A 13263-nucleotide genomic window follows, 5' to 3' on the forward strand; every position below is an offset into this window, starting at 1 on the left:
ACTTTTCCATTTTATTTATTTTTTAAATAAATTTATTTATTTATTTTTGGCTGCGTTGCATCTTCATTGCTGCACACGGGCTCTCTCTAGTTGCAGTGACCGGGGGCTACTCTTCATTATGGTGTACGGGCTTCTCATTGCGGTGGCCTCTCCTGTTGTGGAGCCCGGGCTGTAGGTGCACAGGCTTCAGTAGTTGCAGCACGCGGGTTCAGTAGTTGTTGCTCGCGGGCTCTAGAGCACAGGCTCACCAGTTGTGGCACATGGGCTTACTTGCTCCACGGCATGTGGGATCTTCCCAGACCAGGGATCGAACCCATGTTCCTTGCATTGGCAGGTGGATTCTCAACCACTGCACCACCAGGGGAGCCCCATCAATGACATTCTTAAGTGAAGATTTTTTTTCTCCTGTGAGTTCCTAGTGGTGAGGACAACATATAATGATTATTTTGGAAATTGTAGATTCACATGCAATGGCAAGAAATAATACAGAGAGATCCCATGTACCCTTTATCCAGTTTCCCACAATGGTATCATCCTGCAAAACTGTAATACAGTATCACAACAAGGAACATTTCCATCACTACAAGAAGTTCTCATATTGCCCTTTTGGGATTGTCTTTTCTTACTCAGCATAATTCTGTTCAGATTCCTCCAGGTTGTTGCATGTATCAACAGTTCATTCTTTTTTTGTGTGTGCGGTACGCGGGCCTCTCACCGCTGTGGCCTCTCCCGTTGCGGAGCACAGGCTCCAGACGCGCAGGCTCAGCGGCCACGGCTCACGGGCCCAGCTGCTCTGCGGCACGTGGGATCTTCCCGGACTGGGGCACGAACCTGCGTCCCCTGCATCAGCAGGCAGACTCCCAACCTCTGCACCACCAGGGAAGCCCAGTTCATTCTTTTTTATTGCTGAGCGGTACTCCATGGTATGGATGTTTCATAGTTTCTTTAATTTTTTTTTTTTTTTTTTTTTTTTTTTTTTTTTTTTGCGGTATGTGGGCCTCTCACTGTTGTGGCCTCTCCCGTTGCGGAGCACAGGCTCCGGACGCACAGGTTCAGCGGCCATGGCTCACGGGCCCAGCCACTCCGCAGCATGTGGGATCTTCCCGGACCGGGACATGAACCCGCGTCCCCTGCATCGGCAGGCGGACTCTCAACCACTGCGCCACCAGGGAAGCCCCATAGTTTCTTTAATCATTCACCTATTGAAGGTCATCTGGGTTGTTTCCAGTTTTTGTCTATTATGAATAAAGCTTCTATAAACATTCACATACAGGTTGTTGTGTGAGTATAAGTTTTCATTCCACTGTGATAAATCCCCAGAGGTTACAACTGCTGGATACTATGGTAGTTGCCTAGATATAAAAAAAAATCTACTGACCTGTTTTCTGGAGTGGCTGTACCATACATTCCACCAGCAATGTATAAGTGATCAAGCTGCTCTGTATCATCACCAGCATTTGGTGTTGTCACCTCTTAATTTTAGCCATTCAGATAGGTGTGTAGTCATTTCTCATTGTGGTTTTTATTTTCATTTTATTAATGGTTAATGATGTAGAACATCGTGCTCATGTGCTTCATGTGATCTGCATGTCCTCTTTATGTCTATTCATGTCTTTTGTGCATATTCTAATGGGATTTTTTTTTTTTTGCTCTTGAGTTTTAAGAGTTCTTCATACTAGTCCTTTGATTGATGTGACTTGCAAATACTTTCTCCTAGATTGTAGCTTATTATTACATCATTTTTTAATTTTTTTTTTTTTTTTTTTGCGGTACGCGGGCCTCTCACTGTTGTGGCCTCTCCCGTTGCGGAGCGCAGGCTCTGGACGCACAGGCTCAGCGGCCATGGCTCACGGGCCCAGCCGCTCCACAGCATGTGGGATCCTCCCGGACCGGGTCACGAACCCGCGTCCCCTGCATCGGCAGGCGGACTCCCAACCACTGTGCCACCAGGGAAGCCCTATTACATCATTTTTATGTGGGTTTTTGTGGAACAAAAGTTTTTAATGCTGATGAGATCCAATTCATTTTTTTTCTTTTATGCTTTTGGTGTAAAATCTAAGAACTTCAACGATTTGTTGAATGAGAACAGAAAAAGCAGACATCTTTGCTTTGTTTACAGTCTTAGAGAGAAAGCATTTATTGTTTCACATTAAATATAATGTTAGCTGTGGGGTTTTATAGATGATCTTTATTATGTCAAGGTAGTTCCCCTCTATTCCTGGTTTTCTGAGAGTTTTATTATGAATGAGTGTGGAATTTTGTCAGATGCTATTCTGCATCAGTTGATACAATCATGTCATTTTCTTCTTTAACCTACTAATACGGTAGATTATCTTGATTGCTTTTTGGGTATTTACAAGCTTTGTGTTCCGGAATAAATCCACTTGGTCATTGTATGTAATTCTTTTTATGCATTGCTAGGTTCTCTATTTGCTAATATTTTGTTAAGAATTTTTGTATCTCTATTACAACAGCCAGGACATGGAAGCAACCTAAGCGTCCATTGACAGATAAATGGATAAAGAAGATGTGGCACATATATACAATGGAATATTACTCAGCCATAAAAAAAATGAAATTGAGTTATTTGTAGTGAGGTGAATGGACCTAGAGAATGTCATACAGAGTGAAGTAAGTCAGAAAGAGAAAAACAAATACTGTATGCTAATACATATTTATAGAATCTTAAAAAAAAAAGCAAAACACATACTCATTCTGAAGAACCTAGGGGCAAGACAGGAGTAAAGACAGAGACATAGAGAATGGACTTGAGGACACGGGGAGAGAGAAGGGTAACCTGGGATGAAGTGAGAGAGTGGCATGGACATATATACACTACCAAATGTAAAATAGATAGCTAGTGGGAAGCAGCCGCATAGCATAGGGAGATCAGCTCGGTGCTTTGTGACCACCTAGAGGGGTGGGATAGGGAGGGTGGGAGGGAGACGCAAGAGGGAGGGGCTATCGGGATATGTGTATATGTATAGCTGATTCACTTTGTTATACAGCAGAAACTAACACACCATTGTAAAGCAATTATACTCCAATAAAGATGTTAAAAAAAAAAAGAATTTTTGCATCTCTATTCATGAAAGATAGGTTTATTTTCCTGTACTCTGTTTGTCTGGTTGTGGTGTAAAAGTATAAGGGTATTGCTAGCTTCATAAAACAAATTGGGAAGTGTACCAATTTTTTCTGTTTTCTGGAAGATATTTTGTAAGATTTATGTTAATTCTTGCTTAAATATTTTGTAAAATCCTCAAGCAAAATCATATGGACCTGGAAATTTATTTGGGGGGAGTATTTAAATTATGAATTCAATTTCCTTAACTGTCATAGTCTGTTCCAATGATATATTTTATATTGGTTGACATACAGTAATTTATGTTTTTGCAAAGGATTTGTCCATTTAATCTGAGTTGTCACATTTATGTGTATGTAGTTATTTGTAATATTCCCTTGCTATCTTTTTGATGTCTGCAGGGTCTGTAGGGATAGCCTCTCCTTTCATTCTTTATATTGGCAATATGTGTCTTCTTTTTATCTTTGTCAGTATTTCTACAGGTTTGTAAGTTTTATCGATCTTTTCAAAGAACCAGTTTTGTTTCAATGATTTTCTCCATGTTTTTCTGTTTTTAATTGCATTGATTTCTGCTCTTACCTTTATTATTTCCTTCCTTCTGCTTGCTTTGGGTTATTTTTCTCTTTTATTCTAGTTCCTTTAGTGGGATCTTAGATTGACTTAAAAATTGTACTCTTTTTTTTTTTTTCAGATAGGCTCTATGATACAAAACATTTTAAAATTACATCATTTAAAAATATTTTAATTTAAAATCTTTTCATCTGTATTAGGGTAAAATTGTATATATTTAAGACACACAACTTGATGTTTTGATGCACATATACATTGTGAAATAATCACCACAATCAAGGTAATTCACATAGTTACCTTTTATTTTCTGATGAGACCACTTAAGTTCTAACTTCTTAACAAATTTCGAATATATAGTACAATATTGTTAACTAGAGTCACAATGCTGTACATTAGGTTTTCAGAACTCACTGTTTTGCATGACTGAAGCTCTGTATCCTGTAATCAACATATCCCCATTTCTGCCTCTCCCCAGCTCCTGGAAACCACCATTCTACTCTCTCCTTCTATGAATTTGACTATTTTAGAGTCCATATATAAGTGAGATGCAATGTTCTGGCTTATTTCACTTAGCATAGTGTCCTTCAGGTTCATCTATGTTGTTGCAAGCAGCACAATTTCCTTCTTTTTAAAGGCTGAATTTTATACATACATAAAACATATATATAATGAACTTTGTGATGATTTTTTTTCTTTTGTTCTGTTAATGTGATGTATCACCTTGATTGATTTGCATACATTGAACTCTCCTTGCATCCCAGGGATAAATCCTACTTGATCACGGTATATGATTCTTGTAATGTGCTGTTGAATTCTGTTTGCCAGTATTTTATGGAGGATTTTTGCATCTGTGTTCATCAGGGATATTGCTTTTAAATTTTCTTTTATTGTGGTGTCTTTGCCTGACTTTGGTATTAGAGTGATGCTGGCCTCATATGATGAGTTGGGAAGTATTCCCTCTTCTTCTATTTTTTGGAAATTTAAGAAGGTTTGGTATTAATTCTTCTTTGAATATTTGATAGAATTCTCCTGTGAAGCCATCCGGTCCTGGGCTTTTCTTTTTTGAGAAGTATTTGATCACTCATTTAATTTCCCTATTTGTTATTGGTCTGTTCAGATTTTCTAAAATTTAACTCTTTTCTAATGCATGCATTCGGTGACATATATTTCTCTCTCAGTATTGTTTTAGCTATGTGACAGATTTTGATACATACTGTACTATATGTATTTTTAAAAATTTCCCTTGAGACTTACTTTTTGATCCATGGATTATTTAGAAGTATATTGTTTAGTTCCCAAGTGTTTGGAGATTTCCTGTTATTGATTTCAGTTTGATTCTTTTATGGTCAGAGAACATATTTTGCAGGTTTTAATTTTTTTAAAATTTATTGAGATTTATTTTATGGTCCAACATGTAGTTTGTCTTGGTATATATTTTGTGGGGGCTTGAAAAATGTGTATTTTACTATTGTTGGGTGCACTATTCCATAAATGTGAGTTACTTGAACATTTTTTAGAATTCCATTTTAATTTATCTATTATATTCTAGCTTTTCTAGTTTTTCTTGGGAGGAAGATTAATCTGCTACAAGCTAGTTTGTCGTAGCTGGAAGTGGAAGTAACCCATAAGCATGTATGTGAGTGTGTATGTGAATGTAACAGCATAGGTGGTACATATATTCATGAGGTTGTGATTGATTTGACCAACAAATCCTGTAACTCTTACTTCCCCCAACAACTGGTCAGAATAGAGAAGTTCTTACCTAAAATCACAGCTGTTATTAGTTGTGACTTGTTTTGTCTCTTCTCCAGGACTTCGTGTCATGTATCGAGAACTACAGACGAAAAGGACAGGAACTATATGCATCTCTATACAAAGATCATGTACAGGTAAGAAACAAGGCAATTCCCTTCTCTGCACAGTAGACCAGAACCTACCTTGAACCTGAAATAAAGAATCATAAGAGCATTTGGTTTAAATTCTAAATTGGCTAAGCCAATAATTGGTCATCAGTGTGTCAGTCCTACCTTCATGACCTGTGCCATGGGATTTGGACCCACACTGTCAGCAGCTGAGGAGATAGGCAGTGTTTCCATCCACTTATCTACTCATTCATCCATTGGGTGCCTCAGATCCTGTGCTAGGAGCTAGGGGCACGATTGTAAACACAGCAGACGTGGGCCTTACTCTCGGGTAGCTTACTCTAAAGGAGAGATATACATTAAATAAGTGCACAGATAAATAGATCATTATAACTTGGAAAGAGCAATAGACAGGGAAAATACAAGTATAATGGGAGATTATAACAAGGGGAAGACTTTAATTTGGGCAGATCAGAGGCCCTCTCCAAGGAATTGATCTTTAAGTTGAAATCTGAAGAAGGAGGAATATGGGCTAAAGTATTTTAAGGAAGTGGTTTTGACTAAGGGGAGGGAATGTGTGAAGCTCCTGAGTCGGGAAAGCACTGGATGTCATCCGTTAACTGGAAGAAGAGGAAGTGACTGGGATGATCTGAGCTGGGAAGGGACAGGGGTGAATGAAGATGAGGCAGGGCCGAAGCAAGCAGAGGGGCTTGCTGCCACCTTAGGGGTTTGGCTTGTTCTCCTAAGGACAGTGGGTTGCCACTGATGAGGGTAGGTTTAGATGTTGAAAACCTCTCTCTAGGAGTGATTTCTGTACAGTCTAGGTAAAGAGCACTGGCTGTCATGCCAGGGACATCTCTATTTGAATCTCAGGTCTGCCCCTTCCTAGGACTGAGCCTAGTCTGAGCCTCAGGATCCCCATCTTTAAGACAGGATAATACTGCCTACCTGTAAAGATTAAAGAGTGAGTATGGAACACCTAGACAGTGGCTGGCAGGGAATAGATGTCCTATATGTGGTTAATGAATGGCTAAGAAGTTCATTTTTAGGTGGTATTATTGATGTTAACAAAAATTTTCTAAAATGATTGCTAGTAATAGAACACAACAGTAGAATTAAAACTTCACAAATTATATTTTTACTTTACAATTTCTCTGTGCCAAAGCCTTGCTAGGTGTAGGAAAGGCAGAGATGATAATGATACTCCTCTGGTTGAAGGTTCTTAACACTCAGTAGAGGGACCAAGAGTAAAGAAATTAAAGCAGGGTGATAAGGCCAATACTAGGATGTTGTACTACAAAGAGAGGAGCAGTGGGGTATAAGGAACCATTGGGTGTGCCTGGGGTAAGGCGAGGGGTGAAGGAATGGTAAAACAGTAGTCCCCAAGTTCAAGGGAAACAAAATAGGCTCTGATCAACTTAAGCCAAGTAACCTGATCCAGTTATCTCCATACGTGCTTGTTTGGGAGCCCACAACATGCCCCCACGAATAGGGATGTGTGAGATGCACAGCGTGCACCCCAGAAACATACAGACTAGCAACACAGCCTCCCAGGCTGTGCTACATAAGGAGGTGGGCAGTTTATCAGACATGCTGGCGGGGAGAGGCGGTTTGGGGATAGGTGTCCTGCTGGCTTATATTTGCGTGTTATCTGCGCCCCTTGGACAGGACCTCGCATGTGAGTGCCTTACTACTTGAATTCACCAGCTTCATTCAGGACTAGCAATATGGCTGATAAATTCAGCTGCCATTGGGGGAAAAGTAAGATGAATCATTTAGGATCGCATCCTTTATTTAGGGATATCCCCATCACGCTTGTTCCATTTCAAGACAGAGGGTGTTGTTTATCTAAACTTTCAAATCAGCATCTAGTCGAGAGTTTGACCATTTCTCTTCTTATGGTTGGAAAAGCCTGGAAGATTTGGTCATGGCTAGGAGAAATGTGCTCTGTGGTAACTGGTGGATTTCTGCTGAAATTTGAAAAACTGAAGGTTAATGGGGAAGGACAGAAGAACCTCGGCAGAGGCTCTGAGCCCATAAGGCAAGGGTCCAGCCTCCTGGAACATCAGTCTGGCTTATTTTCAGCAGCGGGCCTGACTGGGGCTCAGAGGGTACTTGAGAAAGTGGGACAGAGTTTTACTGTTGATTGAAGTATTTTTGAGAAAATCAGCGTTTTGAGGCTAATCCGTGAGGATACTTTCCAAGTGTTTAAATATTTAAGACAGATCGTTTCGATGTTTAAAAGAATGCAGGTGTTATCACCGTCTGCCAGAGATAATGGGGTCTGGAGTGTTCACCCCGCTTTCTTTTAAGGGGTGTAGTAGACTTTCCCGACGAAGGCCGCACTCCACTTCCAGAGAAGTCAAGTCCAAGTTCTGGAAAGAAAACAGCCTTGTGAAATATGCCATGTTCTTCAAGGACAGCTTCTCCTAATTACACTCCGTGAGGTCCTTCCAAGAGGGTGGAGATAATGAGGTTCAAGGGCCCCCGCCCACACGGCTCTCAGTAACAGGTTGCGTAAGACTTTTCCAACTGGGCATTTTACTTAACCTGAGAGGTCACTGGCGATGCAGGTGCTCACAGCATGACAAGATAGCGTCACCCAGTGCCCTGGAAGCTAACCCAAGCATCCAGTATACCTCATCATCCCATCACCAGCAAATCGTGCAGTTCTGATATTTAATCTCCCCAATTTCCCATCACTCCAGAAGTGCCGACGAAAACAGGTGCCTCTGCTCTGGCCCTGCCCAGATGCCCCTTTGCCATTTCCAGTTAACATTTGTTCTCTTCTCTGTGGTCCGGCTGCTCTGGCGCTGCTCTGTGATATACCCAGGCCACCTGTTCTTATACTGAGTCCTCAGCATACCTTACAGACATGCCTCATTTTGTCTATATATTTTTTAAAATTACAGTTTTTACCGTTTAAAGTTCTATGCAAGATGCCTTCCACCCCAGAAATGGCCTTTCTTTTAGTGTGTGAGGGGCATTGCTCTGTCCCCTCTCTTTTGGGCTCTCTGGGGGCCAACAGACTGTTTCCATTTCTTGCTCAGTCTCTATATATCCATTACATTTTGGTAACAGCTCTTTCAGATGTAAGTATCAGAAACTCAACTCAAACTGGCTTAGGCAACACATGAAATATTTTGAAAAATCCAGGAGCACATCACAGTTCAAGAAGAGCTGGATCCAGGTATTCAAACTCTGCTTTAAGGAATCTGCCTCCTCTCTCCCTCTCTCTCTTTTCTTTCTCTCTTTTTCGTACACACACACAAACACATGTTCACACAAACATTAAACACACAAGTGTATGAGATTACTAATATGTTTTAGGCAACAAGGCACATGGAGGAGAGAGCATTTGAGGCTGGCATGAACTCATGCTCTGCTCCCCAGTCTGTACATCCTGGAACCAGGCAGGGCTCATATAAAGGGTGGGAAATTATGTAACTTGCACAAAGGGACTGTCTCATTGCTGAGAGGCCTGTCTGTAGGCTGTGTATGCCTCAATGCAGATACATCAGGTGCCTTTTCCTGATGCACATAAGGTTGGCCAGCGCAAGGTGAGCAGCCCTGAACGTGGACACATCCACCTCTCTGCAGTCTGCTCTATGCGGCTCTAGAGACAACCAGTTCCAATCCCAGAGAATGATGCTCACCAGCCCATCCCACAACCATTCATCACCCACTGAAGCCAGGGCTGGGGTCAGCTGGACCCCAGCACTGGGAACTGAAAGTAGGGACGGTCTGGTTGCCAAGAGGCAAGTCTCAGTGATGCTACCCAAGAGCTTCTATTCAGCCGAGAATCATAGCTGCCTCTAATACACCAGCATCCCTGCCCCTGTGTCTGGTGTGGCATTTGGCCCACTCGAGGTTTGAACTGAATGGGGACCTTACCTTGTGCAGAAGCATGGGCATTACAGAACACCTTGCGGGTGCAGGAGCTCAGGACTTCTGCTTATTTACTCATCTCATGTCCTTTGTCTTGGGACCACATACAGCCTTCCATCATGGACTAAACAGTCATTCATCTCTGAAGGATGAATGAGGGATCTTATCCCTGACACACGTCTGTCTAGCTGCAGGTATGCAGACAACACGTTTGTCCTGTGATGAAGACTCAGGCAGCTGGGAACCTCCAGGTTGCATAGGTGGAGTCTTAGGGTGGAAGGGATGCTCTTAAAAGACTAATTTGAAACCCCGGATGAACAACCCAGTAGCTTGGGATTGTTCATCCTCTGTGAAGCTCAATATGGAACTACAAATGCAGCAACAATCTCCCAGGTGCTGAAATATTTTCCCCAAACACGTGTTCATTTCATATAACCAAATCCCTATAAAAGGCTTTGGATAGTCATTATTTTTCTGGAGTTTTTTATTAAACAATTGGAGTACTTGTAAAATGCTATCACTATTTAGGATATGAATCTAAGAACTGTGGAGAAACAAAATTATCTTGTTTTGAAATAGAATTTGCTTTATTCACAATAATAATACTAACTGCTTAAGTTGGGTAAGGCACCGTATTAAACTCTGGAAAATATTGTCTCATTTGATCCTTACATAAACCCGTGGTTTTATTATTGTGGAAATATTACTAACTGAATTTGACTGATGAGGATGTTAAGTCTCCTTCAGATTAAACTGCTAGTGAAAAGCAGAAACATGGTGACAGCCCAGGTTCATCTGACACCAAAGACCAAGTACTTAGAACTATACCATCTGTCATGTTTTTGTGAGAATTTTCAAGTTCTGAGAACGATTTTCCCATTCAAAATGGATCTAAGTCTGCCAGTCTTTGAAGTAATACTGGCAGAAATCACGACTTAATGAAATGATACCAGGGCCCTAGGAAAGGAATCAAGCACGCAGGCTGAAGTGAAGGCTCTGGAATTAGACAGGCTGGGTTTCAGTCTTAGCCTGGTCACCTGTTGGTCCTTGGGGAAGTCACTTCTCCTCTCCTAGACTTGGTTCCTTCATGAGGATAATAGAAAGTACTTAACAAGTTCCAAGACTCACTTATGGTGTCATTGTGTAGAGGAAATGAGATAGAGCAGGTGAGAGGCTCAGCCTGGTACATGACAATGAGTTTCTTTTCTCTTTATGTTACTTTTGTGAGGTCTGTGCTTCTTGTCCTTAGCACTTTCACCTTTCGGTTTTCTGAAAAATTAAAATGTAGGGCACATACCATCAAATATTTGAATAGTTGGAAAAGTTCACCCTGCAGACAAAGTTGATTCTGCTGTCCAAACTGAATTGAAATGTTTCCTTGATAGATGATGTAGGAAACTTCAGTGTGGCATACAAAAGCAATTTAGGGGTGTCGATGTATTTTGTAAAAGGTTTGAGTTATACTCTAGCAGAAGGTGTAACAGTCAAATGCTGTGTATGCAAACTATGAGGATTCCATAGATATTAGGAAGGATAATTTTCATTAACATCAAAGGTTTTAGCTTCTTTGAACATTCTCACCACACTTCCAGCCCAGACACTGGAAGGAGGGCTTTCAGCATCATTTTGAAGCGTAGGGGCTGTGGTGAGGTTCTGTGTCCATTCTACCAAATAGCTGTCCAATCCTCTGATGAATAGCATGGGGACCTTTGGGACCTGTTACTTTCTGCACAGCGCCCAGCAGTCACGGGGCTCTGTGGGCCAAAGGGCAGAGGGTTTTTTTTCTCCTCGAAGCTGAATTAAATGGTCTCAAAGCTGAAAAACTGATTTCTTCTCCTGGCCTGGTCCTAGCTCCAGAGAGTACACCCTGAAGGTGCTTGGAGCTGCCTATAAGGGTGATTTTCCTCAGGCAATTATGGGGGGCTTGGTCTGTTCACCCCAGGAGGTTTGGGCCAGGCTGGTGAGGAGATGTGTCCAGAGGTGACGCTGTACTTCTGCTTCCCAGAGGCGGAGATGTGGCAAAATCAAGGCAGCCAACGACTGGGCCAGGATCCAGGAGCAGCTTTTCGGGGAGCTGGGCTTGTGGCGTCAGATGGCAGAAGCCACACCCTGCTCCCGGTGGGAACTGGACTGGAGAGAAGGACCAGCTCGCATGAGGAAACGTATCAGACGCTTGTCTCCGCTGGAGGCCCTGAGTCGAGAAAGGCTCAAGGTAAGAATTAGATGCAACAAGACAGGATGCTTCCAGACAGGCAGTGTATAGAGAGGTGTCTCCTTAGCTTTTCCACCTGATGTTGTTTCCATCAGGAGTGCTTTGGCATGGACAGGTAGGCGAGGTGATGCGTGCAGTTCACTGTAGGAGTGCTGTAATGCATTCTTGGTGCTGTTTACCAGAAGGAAAGAATCACTAACTCCCCAGGTACATAGAAGGGATGCTATAACTACAGCCTGAATGAATGAAAAAAATAAGTGAGTGAGTGGTTCATATATACACCACTGACCTAGTACCACGCTGACATCCATAAAAGTCCGTTAGAATGGTCCGGATGCCAGCGTTTGAAAAGAGCCACGTGGTGGGCACTGTCTCTTGTACAAGTTATGTGTCATAGAGCAGTCATGGCCAGCCCTTCTGTGGGCATTACTGTGCAAGCAAATCCCGACTCAAGTCTTACAATGGAAATATCTTGAACTCAGCTATTTCTGCAAGCTTGAGCCAGTGACGCGCTTCGTCCAAATGACACTGAAGCTGCGTTGGATTCCCAGGCAACGGAATCTGGACAGTCCCCAGGCGTTTGCTGTAAGGAAGCTTGGACTCTCTGTCAAACTCACATTTTTGCCTTTTAAATGATGAAGAACCATCCTTGGCTTGGTAGTGGATACAGAAGAATCTGTTAATAGCATTTCATGTCCTCATTGAACAATTCTGCTTTAAGATATTCTGAAAAGCAGCCTTTCCACACCCTGGAACGCAAGACATTTCCTTCTGCGTTCATCCTGAGTTACAATGCTGGGCTGCTTCTCTAGTCTGTAACCTCAGAATCTTTTACCCACATTAAATCCTTTATAAAACCTAATGAAAAAATTATATTTCATTTATTCAGTAGACGTTTTAGTTTTGAGTGTATTGTCTGTAAACATCTGGTGATATATAGTATTTTTCCCTCAATACATTTCTTAGGAAATGGAGGCAGGAAAAATAAGCCTGCCCGTGGTGCTGATGTCAAGGCCGAAGACTGGCTGTGGAACCTAGTCTCTGGTCTCTTGGGCTGTCCAGCCCCAGCCCCTGTCCCTGGTCCCCTCTCCAGGGTGGCCCATACCACAGACAGCCAGGATACTCTCTACTCCCATTTGACATAATCTTTGGTAATTACTGTAAATCCTACTTAATGGAAGATTGTGGGTTTTTTCCCCTTTGACTCAGGAACATTAATACTTGCATTTTATTGTGGTCCTTTCGGATTTGGCATTTTGTTCCCCTTGCCTTTGAGTCTTGAGTGATTTGAAGGAGCCATATGCATGTGTGTGTATGTGTTTGTGAACCTGTGGAAAGGGGGGTATCCATAGGTATCCATAGGATACCATAGGTATCCAGGATTTAATTTCTCTTTTCTCTGGTTTTATTTCAGGAAAGTCAGGACAGAAATGGTGATATTTCTCAGTTAAATGCTGAAAACCAAGGTATTCAATTTATCTGTATTTTTATTTAACAGTTAAAGCAATTCTTGGTTTTATTTAACATCTCCTTAAAGATATGAAGTTAATATATTGTGGGAAGAAAATGCTGCAAGTCTAGAGTAGGGAGTGCAAGGCCTTTCATCACTGTGCTCTCCAGAATGAAGAGGGACCCATTCCGGACCTGAA

At 41.9% G+C, this 13263-nt stretch overlaps 1 protein-coding gene across 1 annotated transcript in view; it reads left to right on the plus strand.

Annotated features, from left to right (window-relative positions):
- WDFY4 (WDFY family member 4) overlaps window positions 1-13263 on the plus strand; it is a 248647-nt gene that overhangs the window by 139985 nt on the left and 95399 nt on the right. Inside the window, exons 40-42 of the mRNA XM_060125755.1 lie at window positions 5464-5541; window positions 11408-11614; window positions 13029-13080. Coding sequence (XP_059981738.1) covers window positions 5464-5541; window positions 11408-11614; window positions 13029-13080 — 337 coding nt within the window. The remainder of the gene's footprint in view (window positions 1-5463; window positions 5542-11407; window positions 11615-13028; window positions 13081-13263) is intronic.

The sequence above is a fragment of the Lagenorhynchus albirostris genome, chromosome 16 (genome assembly GCF_949774975.1).
Source record: "Lagenorhynchus albirostris chromosome 16, mLagAlb1.1, whole genome shotgun sequence".
Lineage (NCBI taxonomy): Eukaryota > Metazoa > Chordata > Mammalia > Artiodactyla > Delphinidae > Lagenorhynchus > Lagenorhynchus albirostris.